Source organism: Phyllostomus discolor, chromosome 2 (assembly GCF_004126475.2).
Source record: "Phyllostomus discolor isolate MPI-MPIP mPhyDis1 chromosome 2, mPhyDis1.pri.v3, whole genome shotgun sequence".
In the NCBI taxonomy this organism is placed as follows: Eukaryota; Metazoa; Chordata; class Mammalia; order Chiroptera; family Phyllostomidae; genus Phyllostomus; species Phyllostomus discolor.
Window position 1 is genome coordinate 6,123,731 of NC_040904.2, and position 26,965 is coordinate 6,150,695.

Consider the following 26,965-nt stretch of genomic DNA (forward strand, 5'->3'; position numbering starts at 1 on the left):
TCCGTTTCTTCCTTATTCTTGATCGCTTCTGAGGGTATGCATTCCAGAACAGTCCAGCACGGTAAAAGGTAAAAGGTGTTTTCTGCCTTCCGTGGTTGCCGCCCAGAAGTGCAGCTGTTGCTTTGATGAGAAGCCGCCTTTGGCTATGTGATTGCTTTTAAGATCTTTCCTCTTTGTTTCTGGGGCCTGGCAGTTTCATCGTGATCTAGCTGGGTGTGAATTTCTCTTTATTTCAATGTCTGTTTATTTTGCTGGGCATTTATTGCGTTTTCTAGATCATTGGATTGAAATCTGTTGCCAGTTCTGGGAAGTTTTCGGCCATGTGTAGACACTGAGCCCTGCTCCATTCTGTCTTCCCTGTCCTTGGGAAATGGAGTGGATGTTGTTAAACCTCCAGCTCTGTGTGTGCCTGCTAACCTGCCTCCCCTATTTTCCTCTCTGTCTCCCGGCGCTTTGACACCGATCAGTTCTTCAGGTCTGTCTTTTTCTCTCTGCATCCTGGTCTCATCAGCTCCTCAGCCTGTGTGTCAATTTAAACTATTATATCTTTGAGTTCTTTGTCACATATGCTGAGTTCTTGTTCCTTTTATTCACATTTGTTGGGAACCGGCCTGCCTGGTTTCAGAAGCTGTAACCCCCCACGGCTAAGGCTGAGTGAAAGACCTTGGGACGCCACTGAGGAGACAAAGCTTATCTCCCTGGCGGGGGAGGGTGGGGCGCCTCTGCACCCTTCACTTCACCCTGCTTGGCCCCGGGCGGATGACTGGTTAGCCGATGACGGGTAAGATTCCTCAAGGGAGGGTCGGCCTAAGACAGGCACGGTCATGAAGGGGCCCTCAGGGAAGGACTTGGGGGGCTATAGAAAAAGGGGGTGATGGATCCTCGCCCCTCAGCTTTGACATAGCCCCGAGTCCTCATTCTGTCTGTGAGAAGTCTCCTAGTCTCTTGGCTGCCTTACTTCCCCTGCCTGACTTAAGCCTGGAACAAGGCCGGAGGGCGGTGCAGCCCTGTGCTGGAAAGGGCGGGTTCCCTGGGGTGATCAGGCCTAAGAAAGAATGCATAAGATCCTGTGAAACCTACTTTGCTAAGAATGTCCTCAGTTTTCTGATAAGAGTCAGAGCAGGAAATGAGTTTGTTTCCCAGGGTTTTGTAGCCCCTTAGCTAACTGACCCTGACTCAGAATAAGCCCTGGTAGCTCTTTGTATGTTATCTATTGTTTGATCCTTACTGCCTGACAATGATGGATGAGCCTTACGTGTATTCCTGTGCAAACGGAACCCAGTGAGAGCCCACTGAGGAACACGCTCCCGGCCCTTCTCCTTTGAGAGATTGGCGCCTTTCCTCCCCAGGCGGATCCTGTCTTGGTGGACTTGTTCCCCTCTGTGGCGGATGGGGTGGGGTGGGGGACTCCGCAGGCAGAGACCCCCCTCTCCATTTCCAAAACTACTTTTATTTCTTTAAACGTTTATTTTCTGGGTATAACAAGTAATTTATTTTCTGGGCCCAACAGGCGAAGTCTTTGCAGATCTGGCCCTCATATGTTGTTCCTCTCGGATCTCTCAAAACCTTGTTTTCACGTGTTTGGCGATTTTTTTGGACTGTGTTTTTTTAAAACTCTGTTGCAACGTCTCAGTTATAGGGAAAAAAAAGGTGTAGCTTTGTATTAGAGATGCTGTCATTAGCTAATATACAATGGATGTTAAACTTTAGATCAGCAAAACAACAAAACCTTAACTACCCAAAGTCAGCATATGTGCCGAAAACACAGAGACACACACGCCAGACCACGAGGGTGAAGGCGCAAAAGAACCAGGCCGTCAGACCCGAATGCAGTAGAACATCGATCTTGTTTAAATAATTATTTTTATTTTTCCTTCTGTAGGTGAGGATGACTTAATCGAGTTCACCACAGTCACTTTGGAGTCTCCGAAACCGTTGCTGGCCGGGGTCTGACCGGGGGGTGGCTGGGGCACCTTCGTGCTCTTCCAGGTCTCCTCAGGCCCTTCTCTGGCAGCGCTGGCCTGCTCCTTCTTGAAGACGTAGCCTGACCCGAAGAGCTCCCGCATCAGGCTGCTCTTTTTGTCCCTGAACGCCGCCCCCGCTGCCTTTGTCCGGGACGACTTCCCGAAGGAGGGCTCGTACACGCTGGCGGAGTGCTCGGGCCTCGGGCCCTCCCTGGCCCCGCGCCGCCTGTCTGGGCCCGGGTTGCACCTCCTGGGGCCTGGGGCGGGCCCCCCCGAAGCAGGGAGCCCGTGGTGCAGGTTTTCAGTAGCTACCGTGAATGAGTAACGCTTCCTCTGCCTGAGGAGGGTTTTCATGTTGGGAGCAGTGGTTTTGTTCGGCACCTCGTCCGCCTCACTCGTCTGTAGGCTTTTGGGAAGCCCTTCTTTGGCCGCTTCGTCTCCCTGCTGGCCTCCCCGTTCGAGGTGAGTGACTTGAGTTGTCTCGGGGGGTGGTTCTTGTTCTTTTTCTAAAGGGATTTGCTTCTCCTGATCTGCTTTCTTCTCTCTCTGCCTTCCAGTGTTCTCCGGAGCTGCTTGCGCCCTCGAGTGTTCCTCGTCCTTCGATAACCCTGCATTAGAAAGATGATCAATTTGGGGACCTTTAAAAGGAGTGGACTTCTATTTCGAGGTGGCATGCATGTTTGCCACACTTCCTTATACCTCCTGACAAGGACAGTAAAATGACAAAAAAGGCAAGAAGATAAATGTATGCAGCTCTGGCATGTGGGCAGGGTGCTGTTAACAGGCACGAAATGTTGCCTTCTCCTGGAACATACCGCATGCTCGAGAAGTAGGAAACCAAAAGAAAGGTGATGTGCATAAAGAAAAACTTGAAGACTGTACTTTCAGGGATTCATTCTGTAGTTCGAGACTAGAGGGGTTTCTCAGAATGTGCAGAGCACCCGAAACCACCAGGAGGGGGCGCAGTGTTCTCTCCTGAGTGTGACGCCGGCTTTTGCTGTTGCTTTTGCAACTACCAATAGCCCTTGATGATAGCTCTTCTCTTCCTTTGGAAGGGGAAGAGGGAGAGAACACAGTCCGGGTGGTTTCTAAAAAGAAAAAAGAAAAAGAAAAGTTTGCCTATAAGGTATCACTAGAAGTTCCAACACCACTAGCTGGATGTAGCACCAGTGAAGACAATGAGGATATTTTTCACCCACCCAAAGGCGAGTAATTTCCAGAGTTGGTGAGAATACGGGGAAATTGGAGCTTCCGTTCCCCATCAGTGGGGGTGCAAGTTGGCATGGCTTATTTAGATAGCAGTTTGGCGGCATTTGTCACAATTTCTTGTGGATATAGGCCTAGCCACAACAACTGCACTTCTGGGACCGAACCTTACTAAAGTACACAACGTGTAGCATAAGGATGTTACCGAGCATGGTTAATAACAGCGAACCGCCCTAGAAGCCGGGCAGGTCATGGTTAAATAATGAGGGTACGTGCAGCCTGTGGAATTCCGGGCATCTGGGATCAAGAGTGAGGTGGGTGAGCAGGCCACCTCAGGAAAAGGTTTCTCGGTGTGTTGTTAAGGGGAACAGCTGCGTCAGGAAGGGCGGTCCTTTCCCGGTCCTCGCCTCTTACGGGCAAAGACACCCCCGAGTCCCGACGCACAAGCCCACAGAGGCCACCCACACATTCCTCACATGAGACGGTTGTTTGATTACAAATCAGAATGGCCAGTCGTTCGTGGGGACAGTGCTGGACAGCAGAAAGCTGGCAAACGTTCCATGCGAACACATTCTGAAACAAAACCATTTATGCTCCAGGCAAATAAAAAAAGGAATTCTAGTAAGAGAAGAAATATGTTTCAAGAATCAGTGGTGAGCAAAGAAGCCAGCAAGATCTATAGTTAATTCTAAATGATTATTCACATAATGCCCTACGACCCTTACATGTTAAAGTCTGGAGACTGGTGGAATGCTTGTTTCCCACCTCCGCCGCTTGCAGGCCGGCTCGCATACCTCGTCCCTCGTCTGGGTTGTGGCACTGGTCCCCAGCTGGCCTTGAGGAGACCTGGTCCCTCTGGTGACCTGCAATCCCAGGGTGACAGCTTCGCACCAGAGACAAAGGGCCACTAGTCTAGAGGCAAGGAGGCTTAAGCATTAAGGGCTGGTGTCTCCAAGACCCCTGGAGCTCTCTATCCCTGTGGCAGCGAATGCCCGGTGAGCAGGTCCTAGGCCCATCTTGGCCACAGCCTGATGGAGGTGTTGTCCTATCATGTGCCACCACCTGGGTGGGCCGAGGGCTCACTGCACCCCACGGAAGCGTTCCGCCCTGACCTACACCCAGAGCTGCAGGGGACCTCCAGGGACCGTGGGACAGGAACCCCTGAGCAGCCTGTTCCGCCCGAACCGCTGCCTCCCGGACCCGCCGAGCAGCCCTGCCAGATGCCGTGCACCCACGGGCTCTCTGCACCCAGGACGGGGCAGGACCTCGCCCTGACTGGGCCCTTGTGTCCTCAGGGGAGATGAGCCTCGGTCTGTGCCCAGCTCTCCCTTCTGGGAAGTCCTCGGTTAGTCTCCACTAGTGGCAGAGTGGCCCTGCACTCAGCCAGGTTCGGTTTGTTGCTCAGTTTGCAAACCCGGACCCGTGGTTGAAGGACCAGCAGGAGGACAGGGAGCGGGGTGGCCGGGCAAGGGCATGAAGAGCTGGCTGAGGGGTGGGGTGCTCTCTGGGGGCGGGGAGGGGGATGTGGTTGGGAAGGACCCACAGTGTGTCCGAGGGGACACTAATGCTCCATTTCTTAGGATGGTGGCCACACAGTGTTAGTCTTATAATGATTCTTCGCACAGTATGTCTTTTATGTGTGCTTTCATACACAGTAATTCCCAGCTCAGAAAAACCAGTAAGGGTAAACACGAATGAAAAGGTGTTCAATTACCTTCGTGTTTTCTCTCGGAACCTTCTTGGCCTGGTAGTTTGCTGCTGTAGCGAGGAATTGCACAGACCGTTTCCGTCGGCTTTTCTCTATGACCAGCGTTTCCTGTCGTCTTCTTACTCTGCAAGTCAGAGGAGCAGCGACACCTCGTCGGTGGGGTGCAGACACTTTGGAACTGTATTTGGTGCACGACCACAAACACTGTCCGTGTGGAGCAGGCACCTGCAGCCTGGTTTCGCAGAGGTCTGTTTGATTAGACGCTGCGAGACGTCAACCGGGCCGTACCTTAGTCATCCAGGCGGGGGCGTCCTCGGATTTCTGGGTTTCCTGGTGCCTCACACTGGTGGCTGGAGCGCCGGTCCTGTCCGCTTGTACTGACTTTGTTGAAGACACTACAGAACAGGTATGTTACACATAAGAAGCACACCTGACATTTGGAAAGCAATCTTGATTTTTAGTATAAAATTACACTGTGGAGCCCTGGCTGGCATAGCTCAGTGGATTGAGCTCGGGCTGCGAACCGAAGTGTTGCAGGTTCGATTCCCAGTCAGGGCACATGCCTGGGTTGTAGGCCATGACCCCCAGCAACCACACATTGATGTTTCTCTCTCTCTCTCTCTATCTCCCTCCCTTCCCTCTCTACAAATAAATAAATAAAATCTTAAAAAAAAAATCACACTGCGCAACGTCATGGAACAGAGCACACTAGATATTTTCTGAAACTTTTCAGCATCGGTCCACCATTTGCCGCCGTTGTGTTTCCCCTGCCACTGCCCTTGTTTTGTCCTGTGTTGGGCCACAGAGCTTACGGGAGTGCCTGCCGGTGGCCGGCTCCAAAGCGGGCAGGCGGTGGGCGGGGCTGCGCCGCATCCCAGGGCCCTGCGGCCCCGCCGGCAGACCGGGTTCAGGGCTCAGACGTGCATGGCTGTGGGCATGGGCCCCCCACCCCACCTCAGAGCTGCCCCCGCCAGAGCTCGGGTGGCCCTGGCTGAGGTGTGTGACCCCGAAATCCAGGCCACCCTTTCCCTGAGGTATCATCCCGCTTGCATGGCCCCCTGGCTGCGTTTGTCACGGTCTCTGCTGGCTGTTGTTCCGGATTATAAGCCGGAGGCCAGTGAAGGAAGAGGCCGGGGAACCTGAGGCCGTTGCCCTTCGCAACGGAGTGGCACGGTTACTTCCACTGAACCAGGGCGGGTGTTGCTGCTGCCACAACTACGCTTTGAGCGGGGTGTTTGGCTGGGCGCTCGCGTGGGGCGGGGGGCCAGTGCACCTCGTCCTGAAGGGAAAGCGCTGCTCGGGGATGAAGAGGCGCAGACTGACAATCGCAGCAGCAGCAGCAGCAGCAGCTGCACGGGTGACCTGACGAACGTGCTGCTGGGCAGAAGAAGCCGGACACAGGGGAGCGGCCACTGATGACTCTGTTTCTAAGGAGTCGTAGAACAGGCAAACCACACCGTTGCGACAGCGGGGACTCGGCGGCTGCCTCAGGCCAGGCATGCGGGCGGCTGAGCACCAAGAGGGCCCGGGGGCGCCTGCCGGGACGTGGCCGGGACCCTGGCCTGCCTGCGGCCGTGGTTGTGTGGGAATAGATGCGCGTTTGTCAGAACCCATCGCCTGGAGCACTTAGATGGGTGCATTGTGGCGAGGCACACCCTGCCTAAGTAGAGTTGGTTTTCAGATCCACACCCTGGCTACTAGATACTCTTAGCAAGTTCAGTATTTGGCAGCCACTTGGCTTGCAGCCGAAAGTCCCCCCTTCGACCTGCAGGAGGAGCGTGCAGGACTGAGCAGAGGTGGGGAGGCGGGAGTGCGCATTTTTCTGTCCCTTTCCAGCTGTCTCAGCCTCGGCGGTTTCTGTATTCTTCTAAAATCACAAAACGTGTTTGAATGCCTAGTAAAATGACTTTTAAAATATCCATTATTTTGGTGATGGAAGTTAGGAAAATCTGACTAGACTCTTAAGAACAGGCGTTTGAGGGAAAATAATGAAAACATACCTTTTGGATAATCTTCGGTGTCATGTAAGTTTTTCAGTATCCGGTTAGCGTAGATGTTCCTGATTTCAAGCTCTCTGTCCTTCTCCTAGAGAGAACCACAACACCCATTTTTCTGTAAATATTTGCTTTGATCAACCTTGATTTCTTCTAGAAAGCAATTTAAGTGAGTTCAGTATTCTCTGAGTAAAATCTCTAATTCTAGCAGAAATAGAAATAGGCCATATCACTGTATTTCATTCCTGACATCAAAAAAGCACTTTTTCACAGAGTGACAAACTATTGTGATTGGGACGATAATTTGGAAAAGTGTCCAAGCCAGCTTCTCCCACTTCTTCCCATCCCCTGACATTTATTATTCTTTTCCATGGTGCCATATAGTGGCCACTAGCCATGTCGTGATTTGAGCTAATTAAAACACGTGAAAAAGAATGAAATCTTACCCTTTGTGACAGCACGGGTGGACCTAGAGGGTATTATGCTTAAGTGAAATAAGTCAGTCAGAGACAGATACCCCATAATTTCACGTACTTGTGAAACCTAAGGGACAAAATGAATGAACAAACAAAATAGAAACAGACCCATCTGCACAGAGGGTGGACTGGTGGTGGACAGAGGAGGGGGTGGGGGCTGGGTGACAGCAGTGAGGGGACTGAGAAGGCAAACTGGCAGTTACAGGACCTCGTGGGGATGCAACGCACAGCACAGGGAACAGAATCAGGAACATCGTGACAACCACACGTGGCGCCAGGTGGGCGCTGGAAATATCGGGCGGGGGACACTTCGTGACATGTATGATTGTCCACCCACTAGGCTGTACACCTGAACCCAGCACAAAATATCATCAAAAGTGAACTGCCATTGAAAAATAAACTAATTAAAATAAAACTAGGTGAGCAGCTCCGCCCTCAGTCCTGCCACCCACACTCCGCACAGCCGTGGCCGGCGCGGACGGCTCTCTGTGGTCATGGCACGTGCCACCAGACAGGCCTGCATTCACGCGGCACGGTCACGGACGCCGCCACTCAGCTTCAGATCCCAATGTTGTCTTTAAAGCCTCGGCAAAATGAAAGGTTTGAAGTCCCAGCTTGTTGAGGAAAAACCGGAACTGATTAAATGCCAAGCACGCCTTCTTACACACGCATCACGAGGTGAGCCTGTCAGACTCAAGACCACTGAGTTTTAGCTGGAACCCGGCAACAGGAGGTGGGCCTGCAAGTTCAGGGTGTTGCCCACATCCGGGCGGAGAGGAGAGCTTGGGAGGGAAGGACCCAGCAGCGGGGAGTAGGGACAGACAGGAGAGACCTCGACAGTTGGAGGGGCAGGTTTTGATTGTCTGGGAAAATCAGTTAGAGGGTCAGTGTGTCCTTTAGCCCCAGGGAGCAGGCAGCGGCAGGTCAAGGTCAAGAGCTGCTGACTGGCAGGTGCAGGACGGCTGCTGAGGCCGAGAGGAGGTGATGGGAAGGACAGTCCTTCATGCTTGGAACAAAGGTTTAAGTGCTGGGTCACAGCCCTGGCTGGTGTGGCTCAGAGGACTGAGCCCTGGCCTGTGAAGCAAAGGGTCGCTGGTTTGATTCCTGGTCAGGGCACATGCCTGGGTTGCAGGGAGGTCCCTGGTCCGGGGTTGCATGGGAGGCAACCACACACTGATGTTTCTCTTTCCCTTTCTCCTTCCCCTCCTCTCTGTCTAAATGTGAATTAAAACAAACACACACACACACACACACACACACACACACACACACATTAGTTTGTCGTGGGTCATAGAGCTGGGCCTGGGTCCAGAACCAAAGACCTGAGCAGGTTCAGAACACAATCCACAATACTTGCAGGTGAGTTCAATAGGTTAATCAAGAGAAACAATAAGAAGAAAATCCATGTCTAGGAACACTCAAGGGAATGCCGTGAACTCTTCGTAGGGAAGGGCACGCGCTCAGAGTTCAAGGGGAAGCGGGGTCACGGTGTGGAGCCACGTTGGGGCCAGCAGAGAGGGCTTCTGGGAGTTGGGGAGGGAGCGAGGTCTGAATAGACACCACTTCCTAAGGGTAAGCCTGTAGCCTGGATGTCGGCTGGGGTGCAGCTGGACATCGGCTGGGGTGCATCTGGATGTCGGCTGGGGTGCAGCTGGACGTTGGCTGGGGTGCAGGACCTCGCTCAGAGCTGTGGGAGGCTGACGTCCGTGCCCTCGCTGTGGCCCATAGCCTAGACGTGGAGCGCGACCCAGACTTGGGGCTGGGCGACTCTCCACCATCCACTCCCAAAACTCCTTCCATCTTGTAAAATGGAAACTCTGTCCCCACCGAACAGGGACTCCCCGCTCACCCCTCCCAGAGCCCCGGGAGACCACCACTATGCTCTGTCTCGTGACTTTGACTACTCACTCCAGGCACCTCGTGGAAGAGGAATCACACAGTGTCTGTCTTTTTGTGACTGACTGACTGTACCTAGCATGCTGTCCCCAAGGTCCACCTGTGCTGTAGCACGTGTCAGAGTTCCCTCCCTTTTCAAGGCTGACCGACCTCCAGCGTCTCACGTGCAAAACTCGGCCCTCACCCGTTCACCTCGGCACATGCAGTAAGCAAAATCAGCTTGTCACAAGCCGCTTGCAGTGCTGCTTCTCTGACATCATGTCAGCGCTGGGGGAAACAGCGGGCTTATTGTTTTCATTATCATTTGGATTTTTGGGGAATGCTTTTCAATTTTTGTTTGCATTTCCTTTTGCTTCATATATGAATATGCAAAATATTTACAAGTTTCCAAAGTCACGTTTAGCAAAGAGACGGTCAAGAAATCTAGGGTCTGTGTCCGTCTCTTCTACTGTAGTTGCCATCCTACGTCCGCTGTTACCCTGCTGCTGTTTTTCTTTTAAAAATATAAGCTAATATGTGGGCCCTGGCTGGTGTAGCTCAGTAGATTGAGTGCGGGCTTCGAACCAAAGTATCACAGGTTCGATTCCCAGTCAGGGCACATGCCTGGGCTGCAGGCCACGGTCCCCAGCAACCGCACACTGATGTTTCTCTCTCTCTCTCTCTTTCTCCCTCCCTTCCCTCTCTAAAAATAAATAAATAAAATCTAAAAAAAATAGAAAAAAATAAGCTAATATGTGGATATATTTGTATTGCCTCCTTTTTTTTCTTTTTTCCTTTGTTTTAGTGAAGAAGAATGTAGGGTTTAACACACCCTTTTAATTGTTTTTTAATTATTTTTAAGATTTAAAAGTGTTCAAACTTTCTAGCTCCCAGTGGAAAACACTACCTGAAAGAGTACGGTAGTGCAAACCACACGTTGCCGCTGCGTTTGGGTCCCAGGGGCAGGGACTCTCCTCAGCGTGCCCCAGCCTTATCCACAGAAGGCCAGCGGCGCACTGGTTTGTATCCCTGTGACATCCATTGGGCCACCCAAGTTGCCTTTCCTTCGTCAAGGGCTTCATCTGTCAGAAAGGCACGACGCTTGACCAGCAGATCTGGCTGACAACGTACTGATGAGAGTCGTAAGCTTTGGGTTGCTCTGATATTCTGACACACTTGCCAGGTTATGAGCCGCGTCCTGGACTGCCACCACGACTTTTGGAACTTGTGTGACGGCAAGAACCTCTGCATCACGGAGAGTTTCACTGGGCCCGGGCCTTGCTCCAGGACAGCCGCCTGGGAAAGAGCTGCACTGCACTCCTGCCTGTCGTCTGGCTCCTCCCTCCCTCTGGGCTCTCTCCAGTTCTTCCAGAGCCTTCTCAGCCCTTTCCACTCTTTCTCTCATCTCTCGCTCTTCACGGTTCTGCTCATGCTCGCTCCGATGTTCTGCACCTTCCTGGGCCCTTGGCTGAACTTTTCTCAGCATCACACTGGCACCTTCATCATGATCCAGTTTACACTCAAGGGCAAGATCATGGGCTGCTTCTTCCCATGGCCCAGAAGTCTGTGCGCTTTCCCTCGCCCTTTATGAGGCCGTGCTGAACCGGATTTACTCCAATAGTTCTGTCACGGTCTTGGATGGCAGCATTTGGCTTCTGTAATTTGATGAGGACGGCACTGGCTCTCCTGGCATACAGAGTGGCCGAGCGAGGATTCAGCTTGATGGCAGGCACCTGTGGACAAGCCAGTGGCTTTCTGTGGCTCACCATCGTTTAGGGCATCGATGGCAGCCGCTTTTTTATTCGTTGCCTGATCCCGAATCTCGGTTATCTCTACCTTTTTCACCTTCCATTTCTGGAGGGCGTCGGTGTCCGCTTCATTCCCATCCTCATCGTCAATTGCTGGATCACTTTCCTCACTTGACGGTTTGTCTGTTTTTATGTCTTCCTCCACCTTCTACTGTTTTTGCTTCCTTCTTTTCTTCTGATTGATTTTATGAGTGGCAGGTGGTATTTTACCACCCATGCTCTCTGCCCACTCCCTAAGGAAGTGCATTTCCTTGGGATGCAGACTGCCCGGATCCTGCCTACACATTTTCATGAAGGCCTGAGGCTCACAGCTTGCTCAGTTTGCAGGGATCCCTGGCGGGGGAGTGGTGGGAGGCAGCAGGTGCGGCTTAGGTTGCTAACTCGGTGTGGGCTGTACTGCTTCCTTTTCGTAAATAATAGCATACTACACACTTCCTCTGCCTTCCTTTCTTCACTTACCAATATGTCCTGGAGACTGTTCCTTATTGCTGTATGGATTCCTCATTTCCTTTTACACATGCACAGAAATGCATTCTGTGTAGGTTTATTTACTCTATAAAAATAAATTTGGATCCTACTGTATATAGGATTTTGTATCTTTTCACTAAGCATTTCAATAAGTATTTCTCCTGTTAAATTGTTTTTTTTTAAAGATTTTATTTATTTATTTTTAGAGAGGGAAGGGAGGGAGATAGAGAGAGAGAGAGAAACGTCAATGTGCGGTTGCTGGGGGTTATGGCCTGCAACCCAGGCATGTACCCTGGCTGGGAATCAAACCTGGGACACTTTGGTTCCCAGCCCACGCTCAATCCACTGAGCTACGCCAGCCAGGGCAAATTGTTTTTTTTTATTTTAATTGTTGTTCAAGTACAGTTTTCTGCCTCTTCCTCATCCTAGCCCACCCCCCAGCCCTCCCCACCTCCCTCTGTTCCCACCCCTCCTTGTGTTAAATTGTTTTTTAATGACTACATACTATTTATATGCGTGCATATGGCGACATATGAAAGCACAACATTTATGTTAAAATTCCCTGATTGTGTCTCCTATGCGTGTGTGTGTGTGTGTGTGTGTGTATGTACGTTTGCCCCAACCAGTGGATCTTAAAGCTTTTTCTGTTAGCTTTCTGAGCTGGTTGCTACAGTCATATATAGGGAACTGTTCCATGTGGCATGGTGAATGTAGCCCAGCACTATTGGAAAACCGACAGGCATGAGTCAGCACATGGGAAGCCAAATCCACGGATCGGTTCTCCCGTGGGAAACCAGGCCTGCATGGTACCTAGGCGGCTCTGAGGCTTGCTTGTTGCTAAAACTCCCTCACCCTGGATTGAGGCAGCAAATGTTTACTGCGTATTTTTAAGATAGCTTCCTAAAGTCTGTGCTAAACCTCCTAGGTATGGAGTGTAACAAGTTCAACCACCTCTCCCCTTGCATCTGCAAACACCCTTTGATGTAGCTAGTGACATTCCTTCCTGTTATCTGTGGGGGGCGGTGAAGGCTGGCATCATAGCCAAGGCCGAGGGCTTGACGAAGCCGCACTGCTTGCATCTGCTAGGCAGGCCAAGCCAGCAGCGGACCACAGCCAGAACCCGGAACCCCAGAACCCGCAGGGGTTGACGGGAGACAGATAACCGCAAGCCTCAGCTGAATGCGCTGTAACTTTTGCAGAAGACGTATTGTCAGTTAGATAGCCGGGGAGCGGAACAGTCTGTGCCTGCAGCAGCTCCCCAAGTTTGCCAGCCGTCCTTGAGCTCCGTCTAACCAACCCCTGTCAAATGGCGCAGAAACCACGTTCAGGGCTCTTTGTCTCTCCATCAGAGGACAATGTCCCACCTCGTCCCCACTTTTCCTTAAACTGTCTGTGTTGTGGTTTTCTTCATTTCCCGTTGACCCCAATCAGGGACCCCCACTCTGCGCCGGTCGAGGCAGTTACCTGTAAAAGGTAATCACCTACAGCGAACCTGTGCATAGTAAATGAGGACCGTCCTTGATGTCATGTACTCAGAAAAGCAATAAAAGCCTGTCCAGGTGGGGATTGGGTCCCTCTCTCTCACTCAGAGGGTGGCCATGCTGTCCCTTTTCCTCCACGGGACTTCCGTAGTCCGAGTGAGTTTGTTTGTCGCAGCCACAGCACATGGACCCTGTGGGCTGGAGTCCGAGTCAGTCATGCCCAGTTCTGGGCACAGTGCACTCTCTGAAGTTCCCTGAGACCCCAAAGAAGGAAGAACCCACTCTCTCCTAGCCCTACAAAGGGAAACCCGAGACAGCCAGCTCTCCCCGCTCATCCCTCTCTCCTGCTCTGAGCGCCCTGGAGGCTCCCGGGGAAAGGTCCGAACAAAGTTCTTGCCTCAGAGAATCAAGCTTGGATTTACTAGGTGAAGCTTGATAAAGCCATATTTATATTTCTTAAGTGTCTTATCTAGCTTTTGCAACTTGTTGGCCGTTTTAGAAATCTGGAAGGCAGACATAGCAGAAGTCTGAAAAAATATTTTTAATCCTCATTGTTAAAACGCTTTAAAAGACAGCTTTTCAAGCCCATTTGCAAATTACTCTAACTATTTTAACATTATAAGTTAATTTTTAAATTTAAAAACTTACCCTGGGTTCCATGAAAATATTAAGAAAACACAATAACATTACATCATGTGATGAAATGAACACATTACAAAGTGCTGTCAATGAACAGGGGAGAGCTTTACTTTTGCTAATGAAGCACACGTTTACCGGCTGCTAATGCATCTTAGTAATTTCAGGTTCTCCATCTGTTCATACAGCTCATACGGCTGTAGGGAAAACCGTTGAGAAACATATTCCCCGAGTTAAATAGTTTACAGATATGATAGGCATACATAGCTCTGACAATTTGGGAAGCAGGATTTCACAGATTTTGTTACATTTTGCTTGCAAAGAAGTACCTTAAGCTTCTGCTGAAGGCGCCGGACCTCCTTGTGCAGCGCCTCCTTAGCTGCCTGGGCGACCAGAGTCTTCTGGGTCTCCGTGGCCAGCTGCCGGCCGAAGGCTTTCGTCTTCAACCTCAGCTGCTTCTCCAAGTTCTGCAAACAACACACGTTTCAGCTCTTCTGTAGCCAGTGCACGTTTACTAAAAGCTCCCACTGTAGTGGGACCAACTACATCGACGAGAAGCGCAACTTTTTAATACAGTGTTAGGGATGATTTGATTGGGGGACAGAGAGTAGAAATAAATATAACCCCCGAAAGCCAAAACCCCAGATCATGACTTTAGAGAATAAACATCATGTTTTGAACCGAATGTCTTTTATGTTCTGGAATTTGATGAAACAGTTTTTGAACACGCTCTGAAAATCGATACACGTACTCAGTGTCACCGTCCGACCGAGGCAGTCCTGCTGACGGGAAGGGCTCTGTTACCCCGGCATCGGGTACGGCGAGTCCCCACCTGACAGGTCAGCGAGCTCCTGGAAACTGTGACTTTAAGCGAAGTCACATGTATAATGAAGCCAATTGGTATAAATCAGAGTTACATTCCTATGGCAGAGTTCTGGTCATAAAGACATCACCAACCCTCTCAATAAAGACCAAAAGCATCCTAATAGTAAACACTGACAGAAATGTGAGCTATGCATACATTGAAGAAAGATGAAGAAAAACAAGATCATTCTTCTCTGACGCTCTGATTCCAGTTTGGGGTCATGTGTGGCCAGCAGCTCAGGGAGCCAGTGGGGCCCCACCCTGGACGGCATGCCCTTCCAGGGCAGGGCACACGCACACCCACACCCACACCCACTCACGCTGGGACGTGGGAGACACACCGGTTCCCTGCAGGTGCACATCTCTGGGGTGCAGGAGGAAACCGGGGCCCCCAGGGAAAGCCCACGCGGCCGTGGGGGGAGGAAATGCAAACTCCTCAGAGACAGCGGCCCCCGCCAGGGACCCGTGACTTTTTCTGCTCAGGGTTGCGGTGAAGCAGTGGTGAAGGAAACATTATTTGGGGACCTGCTGTATTCTTTAAAAGTCTCCCAAGCCTCTCTTTCTGAAGGGCTGTGCAGCGTCGGGGCAGACCACCGTGGGCTGTGGGGCTGCTCACTGGGGCGCAAGCTGTCTCGGGGACTCACGGGGCCACACACAGACCAGGGGGTGGGAGGGGGACTGCTGAGTCAGCACGAGCGCCACCCACGCCCAGGACTCGCAGGGGGCAGGCTCGCCGCCGCTCTGGAGGGAGAACCGCGTCACTGGGGACCGCGTCACCGGGGAACCACCGCTTGGCTTGGACTTTGGCACAGGCGTGGCCAAAGGCCTTTTCTTTCTTTCTCTTTCATTTGTGTTCATCAAGTGTCATTTCCCTCATTGTAACATCAGTTCCTTCTCATTAAAGGAAGGTGGGAAACATGGTGAGCTAAAACAATGCAATGATCACTAAAAACCCCAGTCCTTAAAATGTTAACCTTAACAAAATACACGTTTTGGCCCACATTCTGCCCCCCCCCCAACATAAAATGCCTTACAACCAAGTGGAATTTCTCATACAACCAAGTGCTTCTGATAAGAAAACACTCACTTTCTTGAATTCTCTTTGTTTTGTTTATAGATGTAAAAACGTGTAGATGAGGTAAAAATACATTTACTTCTACATGACAGGCATGTGCTAACATGGACCCAATGTCACCTGAAAGGCCTCATAAAAGAACGGTGATGCCCCACGTGCACGCGTGAAAACCAAGTTGCTGGTTATTTTCTGCTGCTCATGTGTCCACCTTAGGGGAGAAAATTCTCTTTGGAAACGGAGGAGGATTTTCCCAAGGAAGAGACAACTGAGATTTAAAAAGTGAGTGACAGGAATTGGTGTTTTCTAATGATTTCAAGATCACAGAAAATACTGGTTTCTTACCATAGCATGTTAAAGAATTAAATAGTAAATTAACTGCACTTACAGTTTATGTCTAAAGAGACCAAAACCTATCTGATGGAAAATAAGCAGAATTCTCATTATAATCAAGGTGTTCGGATAAATCATCCCTCAAATGGAATCCCCAAGCTTTGGACAACCATGCATTTGCCAAGGAAAATCAATCCATTCGTTTCTTCGATTATTTTAATTCCTTTTTCCCTCTCTGTTCCCAGCAGTATTATGTGGGGAAAATTTCTATTTCTAAAACACCAAAGGTGCCTGCGTGGCGGTGACAGGACAAACCGATGACAGAGAGCGTAAGGACAGGGAGTGAGGGGTGTGCCGTGAGGTTTTCAGGGACGCAGCCTTTCCATAAAGAGTTTGAAGAAGAGGGTTGGTTTTTCTCAGGCAGGTTGTGCACAGCACAGCCCAGCCCAGCGCAGCCCAGCACAGCACAGCACAAGACAGCACAGCATGGCACAACACAGCACAACACAGCACAACACAGCACAACACAACAGAGCACAGCCCTTTCAGTGGTGGAAGGTCTCTGCTCAACACAGCACAACACAACATGGCACAGCACAACACAGTACAGCACAAGATAACACAACACAACACAGCACAACACAGCACAGCACAACACAACGCAACACAGTACAGCACAGCACAACACATCCCTTCCAGGGGAGGAAGGTCCCTGCTCAGGAGAGAACCGCCCTGTCCGGATAAAGAGCCCCAGGCTTGCTCGCTGTAGCCTAAAGGCACTCCCAGCTCTGAGCTCCTCTGTCCTTCCTTCAAGCCGACCTCCACACCACGCTTCCCACCCCCCAGCGGACAACAGCCCCGCCGCCAAGGCCTGCGGGGCCAGGCACGTGGCGAGGCACGTGGCGGGGCTTTGCTAGCTGGGCTTTGCTAGCTGGCGTGCAAACATGCACGCACACCCCTCTGGATTCATTCTGGAACCTTAACGTGTCTGGGCCTGTGCCATACAGACCTGTAGCTTTTGGTCATTTTCCTCCATTTTCGTCGTGAGACTAGCCAATCTCTGAGTCAGTTCTTCCCTCTCCGCGAGACTTTTGTCTTCAGACAGCGCCTGGAGGGCCTGCAGGGCGTCTTTGGTTTTCAGCAACTCGTTCTCGGTGTCTCTCAGTTTCCTGGATACAGTTCTTTCCTTCTCTTTGGATTTCCTGAGTAGCTGCCTTAAATTTTTAACTTCATTCTGATGTTTAAGTATGATCTGAGGTACGTTATTCTGTGAAGTCTCATATTTTCCTATGGCTTTCAAGTGCCTGAACTGAAGTTGTTTCAAAAACTGGTTTTCCACAACCGTGGCTTCCAGTTTCCGGTGTATGTCAGCCAGTTCGTTCTTCAGTTCTTTGATTCTGTGGAGCCTTGCTGAGAGTATGCGGTAAGTCACAGCCTCTCTTCTCTGGACAGTCGTGCTGATCTTGGAGTTTAAATTCGATGCATTCCGGCTGTGCTTGCTTTCAGCTGAGATCTCCTTCTGGCCTGTTGAGCAGATAATCCAGTTTGTTACTAGTAACATCCCCATCTCTACAGATAGGCAGATATGCAAATACAAATGTACGACACCCCCCACCCTCCTGCATGGTCATACCTGCTCATGAAATCTAAAAGGGAGAGAACCAATGTCTGATGACTGCCCACGCTGAGGCTAGGTACTTCATACACAATATCCCGTTTAATACCTTAGGTCGGCAGGGGTCTGTTTTGCAGCTGGGCGTTTTAAGTCTGCTGCCCAGGGCTATGTAACCTCAAAGGGACACCGTGGATTGAAAACCAGGTCTTCTTTGACTCTTGAAGCCTATACTTACTTCTTTTATGAAGCTAGGCTAAAATTCATGATAAGAGGTAACATTTATTAAGTGCTTACCGTATGTCAGCTGTTGAACTAAATGCTTTATAGAGATCAGCTGATGTGAACCTTGTAACAATGTTCGGAGGTAGTGGGAGTGTCACGCTGGGGCCCAGTGTTGCGTACGAAGATGTCACATATGCAGAAAGATCCTCTAAAAGCCATCACGCTGCGTGAGTGTGTGTATATATATATGCAGGCATTCCATTTCTCAATAAATCCAACAAAGACCATTGTTCCTCCATTACTTTGGCACTAAATAAAGTGCTTAGGGGACCTGTGTTCAGGGGTATAGTTTAAACAAAATGTTTCTAAACACTATTCTAGCAAACTGATAAGTACCAAGTTTCTATAGTTGAATTTGAGAATGTCAAATGTATGTGTAACATTACTGCATTGTTATCCCATTTAATTATTTATTTTTTAAAATATCAGTTTGTTGTTCCACTTATTTATGCACTTGTTGGTTGATTCTTGTATGTGCCCTGACCAGGGATTGAACCTGCAACTCTGGTGTCTCTGGGCCAGGGCCTGTCATACCATTTGAAAGAAGAACACGCTGATGCTTAGCGATGTCCCTTGTCAAAGGGCACAAGGCTAGTAAGTGGGACAGAGCCCAGGTCTGTGTGCCTGTGCCACTGCCCCCTGTCGACGTGCCTTTGTATGGTATATGTGCCTCTGTGCATGTAAACATATGTGGACAGGCATGTGCACACACAGTGGTAACTCGTTGTTGATTCGTTCTGGAACTCATGACAGGTGCTGAAACCGGTGAGCACCGAGCTGGTTGCGGGCCACCGAGCGAGAGGCTGACCCATGGACCTCTGTTTCATTGGGAGGGAGGGGCTCCGAGTGGCGAGCAAGCACCGAGCGCAGACACTTTTCTCGTCAAATTGAGAGTACAGTTTGACGAGTCCTGAAGCCAACAAGTACCGAGGTATGACTGAATTAGTGCATCTGTTGTCTGAGAGAGAGAGGTTGAAACTGAACTGTAGAATCTATAGTATCTGGTCCTCATCCTGGAGAGAGAAGGGAACGCCATGCCCGAGGTCACTGGGGTCCTTAGGGCCTCGGCCAAATGTGGGCACGTCCTCTGAGACCCAGCCTCGTCTGTCTGGTACGGGACAGCGACCCTGCCTGGGACGGACGCAGTGAGCCAGACGAGGCAGAGGGTGTGTGCTGGGGTAGTGTGTTAGAACCTGGGCTGTCATAGGGCACACAGATTTGACCGCCATCACAGCATCTGCATCACATCGAGAACCGACGAACTGCCTTCACAGTGTGCCTCCAGTGGTACTTGTTTTCCCACTGGTAACAATTTAGGAGGGGCTAGGGTTGGATATGTGAGTATTTGGGGGTCAGCTTCTGAGGACAATGAAAACTGGAAGGCAGAGCGGGCCAGACTCCGTGACACACACTAGAAGGCCAGGGAACAGGTGTCACGGTTGTGGCAAGGTCACCACTTGCACAGCCTGGGCACTGGCTAGGGGAGCCCTAGACCCAGGCTGGGTTAAAACAGGGGTGGGTGGCGACTCCCATGTTTCCCACCGTGCCCAGCATGACCGAACTTGATCTCCAGCTTGCAATGTCTTCCAGCTCTTGGGTGAGGTGGCCCTGGACAGGAGAGAGAGTTCCCGGAGACTAGAGGGTGAGGGGTGGGGGGTCACATGGGCAGTGAGGCTTGTGTCCCTGTCTCGTGTGTGTCCAAGTGGCTGTAGGTGGGCAGTTAGAGTGGGTGGGCCCCTGGGGAGGAACCCCACAGCCCCGGGGCACCGCCGAGGCCACGGGTGGGGGTGTGCACACAGCATGTGGGGGCTTTGAAGAGAGGAGCTGTTAGCCTTTCAAAGGTCACATAGGCCTGGACAAGGAACCCAGAAGTGGAGAAGATGAAGGGCCAGAGGCCCTCCCCCAAATGTTCGTGTCTGCACTACTGGGCAGGTCTGAGAGGATGAGTCAGCTTGCTTCAGAAAGGTAAAGGTACCACTTGGTGTTTGAGTGGTAGACAGCATATTTATATTACATTTATCATGCACACTTATATAACTATAAAGCTTACAGAAAATTAAACTATAATTTAGTCCTTAATGTTTTATATCTCATTATCCTAAACTATACATAATAAAGGTAAGACATAATTTCTGGATTTGAAATTATCCAGAGAGAGAGAGAGGGAGGGAGAAGGGAGAGAGAGAGAGACTGATGTGAAGGAGAAACATTGATTGGTTGCTTTCTCCTATGCACCCAGATGGGGGATTGAACGCACAACGTGGGCATGTGCCCTGACCGGGAATCGAACCTGTGACCTTTGTTGGACTATAGGATGATGCTCCAACCAACTGAGCCACACGGACCAGGGCAGGATGCTTAATTTTTAAACCACTGAACTAAAACACTCAATTTAAGTTACTTCCTCAGAGATGTGTACATTTAAGTCCATAGTGAACCAGAAAAGGCACTTTTCACATCACGGACAAGGCACTGCTCTTCGGAACGGCTCTATGGATGTGCCTGCAATCTCCCTTCCCTGGCCCCAGCTTGCCTCCTCCTGGGGTCACCCTCACCCCCAGCCCCTCGGGTGCAAAGGGCTGCTGTCCTCCCGGCCCATGCTGTTTCCTTCCCCTGGCCTCCCTGGCCTCCCTAGCGCCTCTCCTGGCCTTTCCCTCTTTGCTTTCAGTGTCTCGTTCCCTTCCCAAGGCCTCCCGCACCCTTGGTCTGGCTCTGCTCCTTATCCGGAGCCGGTTCCCACTCACTCCTGTGGGCCCGTCCTCCACCAGGTCCCCTCTCTTCCAGGTAACTTCCCCTTAATGGACGTGCCCTTTTCCACAAGGACCAGCAGAAAGGGAGGGGCCGAGAGAGGGCCTTTGCCCTTTCTGCCCTCCCTAGTTCCTGGCATCAGTCCGTCTGGGAGGGTCTCTTCACCACCCCTCCCGCCTGCTGCGGACGACAGACAGCGGGCCTAACGGTGTCCCCGCACCCGGTGTGGTGACAGGACCTCCTTCCAGTACGCCAACTATGTTGGAATGACTGCCACACATTTTGGCATTGTACTGACAAAGCACATTAACAAGGGACATACAGGGGTGACCAAAAGTAGGTTTATAGTTGTGAGTGTGCAAAACACAGTTTATTCTTGTATCATTATTTATTAATTATCGTATTATTTTCTCTACAAACTGTAAAACCTACGTTTACCTCACTCTGTATAATTGAAAGAGTGCTAAAGATATATTTTCTACAAAAGAAGGAAATCACCAGCTTTTGAAAATTAAATTGTAGGAATATATGACTTGCTATTTATCTTTTTATTTCAGAGAGAGGGGGAGGGAGGGAGAAAGAGATGGAGAGAAAAACCGATGTGTTCCCTCTCACACGCCCCCAACCAGGGACCTGGCCCATAACCCAGGCATGTACTCTGACTGGGAATCGAACCTGTGACCTTTCCATTCATGGGCTGGTGCTCAACCCACTGAACCACACCAGCCAGGGCTGATGTTACTGTTCTTTAGTGAATTCCAGGTCTCCTTTGGTGGCTCCTGACCCAGTGTTCCCAGCCCCCAAGGGTCAGACACCTACTTCCAGCACAGGAGAAAGCTGAACAGATGCTGAACGCCCAGTTGAGAAGGAGCTGCACTGGCTAAAAGATTCAGCTTCTTTGCTTTGGGTTAGAATTATATTCATTACTTGCTGCTTAAATTTCTTTGACTAACACATGCAGAACACGAGCGGTCAGAGAACAAAAGAATGAAAGGATAAATGAAGGCAATAATTTATCATTCTGTGACAAAGCTTAATGTTACAAGTGTTTTAAGTTCATAATGCACCCTCGGGAGCATGTAATTTGAGTTAAAGATGCACCTAGCCCTGGCTGGTGTAGCTCGGTGGATTGAGCGCAGGCCTGCAAACAAAAGGGTTGCCGGTTCGATTCCCATTCAGGGCACATGCCTGGGTTGTGGGCCACGTTCCCAGTGAGGGGCACGTGAGAGGCAACCACATGTTAATGTTTCTCTCTCTCTCTTACTCCTTCCCTTCCCCTCTCTCTAAATAAATAAAATCTTAAAAAATGCATCCAGTATTTAACATAATTTCAGAGTATTCATACACAAAGGAGCCCCCTTCAGAATTCTGATAATTCAGGTGGCTGAATTAATTTAGCTTGCTCCTGATCTATGAACAGGTATCTTGTATAAAACACATAACACACAGGAAACATCTGTGGAACAAATAATTGAGAAGTCGATTTTTAAAAGTTAAAGTTTAAGGTGCTTAGAACTCAAAATGCAGTTCACGTGTCATAGAGAGTTTCACAAATGCTAACTGCCCTCTCTCTGTCCCACAAAGCACAGGCTCAGTGTAACATGCAGTGGGGACCCACGAGCCCTGGCCGTAAACCCGGGCGGGGGGCACACCTTCCTGGATTTGGGGGTTTTATCTTTTAAGGTGCGTGTATGGTATTTTCCATGGTGCTTCCTTCCCACTATGGTCAGGGACAGCAGACTTGAATCAAAGCATAGTTTTTGAAATAAATGTGACTATTCACACTGAGTGAAATAGATCAAGACCAGTCCCACGTCCATTTACACCAGGTTTCTGTTGCCAGATCAGCTGTGGTGCCAGAGGTTGGAGACACATTTGGCGTTCGGAGCTTCGTGTGTTTCAAAGGCAGCCGAGGCCCGGGCAGCTGCGGGGGCGGACTGCCCCGTGTGTCCTGCTGAGACCGCTGACCTCTCCCAGACCCTGGAGCCCGCTGGGACAGCGGGTGCCGCGCTTCGCATCTCCTGCCCTCGGCCTCGCCTGCCAGAGAAGGGGCTTCTGACCTGTTAAGAACCTGCTGGAAGCCGTGGGCCCCTCTCCCTAGAAGAGCCCACAAACGCAGACAGACAGAGACCATGCCGGCGTTTCGTGCGGTTCGCAGGCACAGCTCTGAGGCTCAGAATCCCTGCTCTCCGGCTGGGAAGCGGGGGAACCACAGATGCTTGAGGGCCCAGAGGTGGCACAGAGGGTCCTTCCTGGTCTCCTGGTCAGGGGCTGGGGGTGGCAGTTGGATGTGCCCCCCCCAGCCCCCCCCCCCCCAGGCTCTATCTTCCAGCTGTTGACTGATGGCCGTTCTCGCGGTCACAGTGGGGAAGAGTCCGGCTGTGTCCGGCATAAGGAATAGGCGTGAGCCCAGGACTGCCTGCCCTGCGGGGAGTCATCCCATCGGGCCGGGAGGCCGGAGGGAGTGGGGAGGCCGGGGCTGTCACAGGGCCGGCTCTAATTTGGACCCTTAGGAGCGGACGGTGACGGCACTTCTACAGTCCACCAGGAAATGACATTGTCAGTGACCTCTGGGGCCAGCATGCCTCACCGGACTTGGAGACCGTCTTCTTGGGCTGCCGAGGCAGGAGTGTGTGGTTCTTTGGGGATCCGAACTGGGGTTCTTCAGCTGGGAAGAGAGGCAAGAAGCCCGTGAAATCCAGGTACGGTGGTGCTCTGTAACGGGGCCACCTGTTAACTAAAAAACGGAGCCAGCCTCACTCGAGGGCCCCAGCAGTAAGCCGTGCGAGACGGCGTTACACTTGACACCTCGCTTTCTGTTATTTCTGTTAATTATTCTTAGTTCCTCTCTTTCCTAACTCCTCCTACTACACTTCACTTAGAACTCGCATTTACAATATGGAGGAATGACAAAACGGTATGGGCCGCTGTCAAATATTAGTGCATTAAAAATAATGTCACCGTAACCTCACCTTTGCTCTCGGTTGGGACTCGTAGCTTCTTACCTTTACGTTGGGAGACTTGAGAAACGCAGTTTTTCTTCTCCTCCTTTTCCCCCTTGACCGCAGGCTTCTCCGAGTAGTTGCTGTGGACAGCGGTTTCCGAACACTCCGAGAGAAAGTCCTCCGAGTAGTCGTCGTAAGAACTCAAGCTCCGGAAGGAGCAGGGGGACCGGCTGCCTGCGGCGCTCCCGGAGGACGCGTGGCGGGGCCCTGGGCTGGCGGCCGTGCCGGGGCTGCCCCCGGGCTCCGCCGACCGCCGGCTGTTCTCGGAGGCCACGCTGGGGAGATGCTCGTCCGCGTGGGTTTCTGCGGTAGCAGCCGAAGGCATGGCACACCTAGAGGAAGGAAAGTGTGGGCAGGTGTACGGCTGTTCACGCTGAAACTAGCCTATGCTTTATGGCGTGTGACTACAATGAATCATTAAGGACGTGAAACAACACCTTCTATCGAAGCGCTTTCTGGGAACGTTCCAGTTTGGCTGTTACATTTCATATTTTTCTACATAAAATAGAGGATGCCTAAGCCCAGACTTTGGTGAAATTATATGCACAGGCGATATAGGATAAAGTTCATATTGGGTAAAGACACTGACAACAATGTATGAATTAGTGAATTATATTCTCGTTCTCTCGGCCTGGCTGTTTGTTGGCTTTTCTTTTTTTTTTTTTTTTTTGCCTTGGTCAGAGCCAAAGGAAGTGACAGCACTCCCTGAGTCTGGGGGCCTGGGGCGGAACTTGACGTGTGCGACCCCCAGACGTGTTTGTCCAGGCGCACGTGCGTGCACTTGCTGAGGGTGAGGTCGCGCACCTTTGAGGTGGAACACGTCTGCAGATTAGGGTTAATGCACTTGACCCACGATTATAAGGATATGAATGCTTTCGTTCAGGAAATTTGCATGCCTTTTCATGTTTTACTTAGACTCCTATAACATGAGTATGATTTCCCTGATTGTATTCAGCATGATGACAGAAGCAGCAATTCAGAAAAACATGCTAATTTGCATGAGAAAATCACCCAGGGGTGGGAACTCTTTGGAAGAAAATGTACCGAGTGAAAAATTTCCATGTGTTTAGCAAATAACGAACCATCTTTTCAATGACATAAAGAGCAAGCTTTTATAAATAATGGATTTGGAAAAATCAAACTGAGTTTGTCTCGTTATTATACAGGGTCTGGCAGGAGCAAGGCCTGCTTGAGTGTGGTTGGTAGGGTAATAATATGGGTGTGATAATTAATAGTTTTAATTTGAACATTTCACCTAAAATGCCATGTGCTGTGCTTGAGTGTGATACTGTTAGATTACAGAATCCCATGCTTATAATTTTGTAATAAAAAGGGGGTGTTATTTGTGCCGAACCCTGTATGTTTAACTCTTCAATGTGAAAAGTAAAAATATTATTTGGGAACTAAACAATAGTACAGTGGACTTCAAAGGAATACATTTAGAAGATGAAAACAGGAATGAAATTTGACGGTGTGATCCTAATATGTAGTCAGGGGCATACGGTGCCGCACGGTCAGAAGTCCCGGTAACCAAAGGCCACGACTGGAAACTAATCAAAGACCCTCACAGAGTCACACTTCTTCTGTGCAGGGGGGTTCATTCAAACCAAGTACAAGTTAAAGTAATCTGAACACGGTGGTTCGTCGTTTACGGGTCAGGAATGTCTTAGAGGGAACAGGAAACCGGGCACTAGAAGGGTGCGTGCTACTCGGCCTGCATGATTTTACCTCTGTTCTAGAGCTCAGGATCTTAGACTACACTGAACATAACCACATGCTCCTTAACATTTGAGATTAATCAGTGTAACTCACTCCGGATCTGACGTGACAGGGACAGGGAGCCGGTGGACACATCAGGTTAGGGGGAGGGCGGGGTGCCCCCTTCCACTCCCACGCTGGAATGCTGAGGCCTGGGCCTGGCTGCACCGCACCTACGTCCCTAGAGGTTCCCTCTGAGTCTCAGGTGCACCGAGGGCTGGGGCTGCCCTGGCTGTCCCGTGTCACACGGTGCCGGATGCCACCCTGGTCTCCAGTGTAACAAACATTGATGTACCACGCAAAAATACTGGTTTTCTCCTTGACCTGACAAAAACTGACTCCAGGCCCAGGCCTGGAACTACACTTGTAAGTTGATTGCATTGTTCTAGAGTGTCTTCGTGTTAACACCAATTGGCAATGACTCCCTGTTACCATCAGTAAAAACATGCGGCTTTCCGATTATCTGGCGCGTCATTGAAAAATGCGGGGCTTAGACCAACTGCCTTATTCTTAATTAACCGATTGATTAAAATCTTAGGCGGAGAATGTTTACTTAGTGTCTGCCGGGCACCGAGGTTATGAAGAAGGTCAACGTCTTTCCGCCTTCAGGGATTCGAAAATAAGCAAAGCTGGCAACCACGTAATTGATGCCCATGGTTAGCACGCCGCTTTTTGATCCATGAGATTTACGGCGGCGCACGGGTCAGATCGGGCAGCGTTTGCACTTCGAACCGTCAGGGTTTACAGTGTAACGCGGCCTGTTCTTACTGCGCTTGGAGCATCATTTCAGCACGTCGCTATCGCTGCTGGGTTTATGGTAGTTCCTGCACTGTTATGGCTCAGAAACCACCCACGATGAAAACCATTGTTCTAAATGTGGAAATGTGGTCCAGCCAACAATGTCTTTTTTCTGGCGCACACCACAGTGAGGTGACAACTCCCTGTGACGATAATAGACTTGTGCATCATGTTCACTGACTTGCAGAATTAGAAATGAGAACGTCCAAGATCGAGACACGCTCCTGGACCACTCAGTTCTGCTTTTGCAACAAGGCCGACGAGGAACGAACACCTGCTCAAATGTCCAGAGCGAATGAAGGCGTACCTGTCGTCCTCTAGCAACCTCTCCACAGGTGCAGGAAGATCGGCCGTGCCTTCTGGGCGGAGGGCTCTTCACAACGCAGCATTTATGAGGTTCCCAGGGTAGTACTTTTCGACATGCTTTGGTCTCTTTTTAAGCAAAGAATATATTGCAAAAAAACCTAGAAGGATATCGTAGAAAGAAAGTGTTAAGACCTCACAAATAATCGTGGAAACCTGGAGGAAGATACAGGTGAAGAAAAGTGGGCATTTAATGAATGAGGAGGAGCAACGGGCTGGACATCTGTCTGGGACTCAGAACAGAAGCGAATCCTTACTTCATTCCAACAGCAAAATAAATATAAGAGAATTAAAAACATAAGTGTTAAAAACAAGCCTGAAAAGAAAACACAGAGTGTGGTAAGAAAGCGAGCCCAGAGCCACAAAGGAAACAGTTAGTGGAAACAGCTGCGTAGAGACTGAACGTTTTTGTGTGATGAAAACCACCGAGTAACAAGGCACGCCAGCACCTGGGCGAACCATTTCCAGCAGGAACGAAAGGAGCTGAAGCGGGCACAGGGGGCACGGATGT

General features: G+C 50.5%; 1 protein-coding gene, 1 non-coding gene and 1 pseudogene across 2 annotated transcripts; 1 reads left to right on the forward strand and 2 right to left on the reverse strand.

Moving 5' to 3' along the window:
• Nucleotides 1-1,150: 1,150 nt before the first annotated feature.
• Nucleotides 1,151-23,876, reverse strand: LCA5L (lebercilin LCA5 like). Its single transcript, XM_036017443.1, has 7 exons — nucleotides 23,536-23,876; nucleotides 16,895-17,409; nucleotides 13,946-14,083; nucleotides 6,879-6,963; nucleotides 5,167-5,273; nucleotides 4,885-5,002; nucleotides 1,151-2,572 (listed from the first exon to the last, which is right to left on the reverse strand). The coding sequence occupies exons 1-7, from the start codon at nucleotides 23,858-23,860 to the stop codon at nucleotides 1,851-1,853; spliced, it is 2,010 nt and encodes a 669-aa protein (XP_035873336.1). The 5' UTR covers nucleotides 23,861-23,876; the 3' UTR covers nucleotides 1,151-1,850.
• On the forward strand, nucleotides 2,837-3,050 carry LOC114491286. The gene has a single exon (XR_003684072.1). It is a non-coding gene; the product is annotated as a small nucleolar RNA U3 (small nucleolar RNA).
• LOC114490636 lies at nucleotides 10,302-11,459 on the reverse strand (annotated as a pseudogene).
• Nucleotides 23,877-26,965: the final 3,089 nt, after the last annotated feature.

Coding starts and splice junctions, on each gene's coding strand:
- LCA5L (XM_036017443.1), bottom strand. CDS start 23,860: ATGCCTTCGGCTGCTACCGCAGAAACCCACGCGGACGAGCATCTCCCC. Junction 6,964..13,945: donor GCCTTCAGCAGAAGCTTAAG/GTACTTCTTTGC, acceptor GGTTCTCTCTAG/GAGAAGGACAGAGAGCTTGA. Junction 5,274..6,878: donor CACCGAAGATTATCCAAAAG/GTATGTTTTCAT, acceptor CCTGTTCTGTAG/TGTCTTCAACAAAGTCAGTA.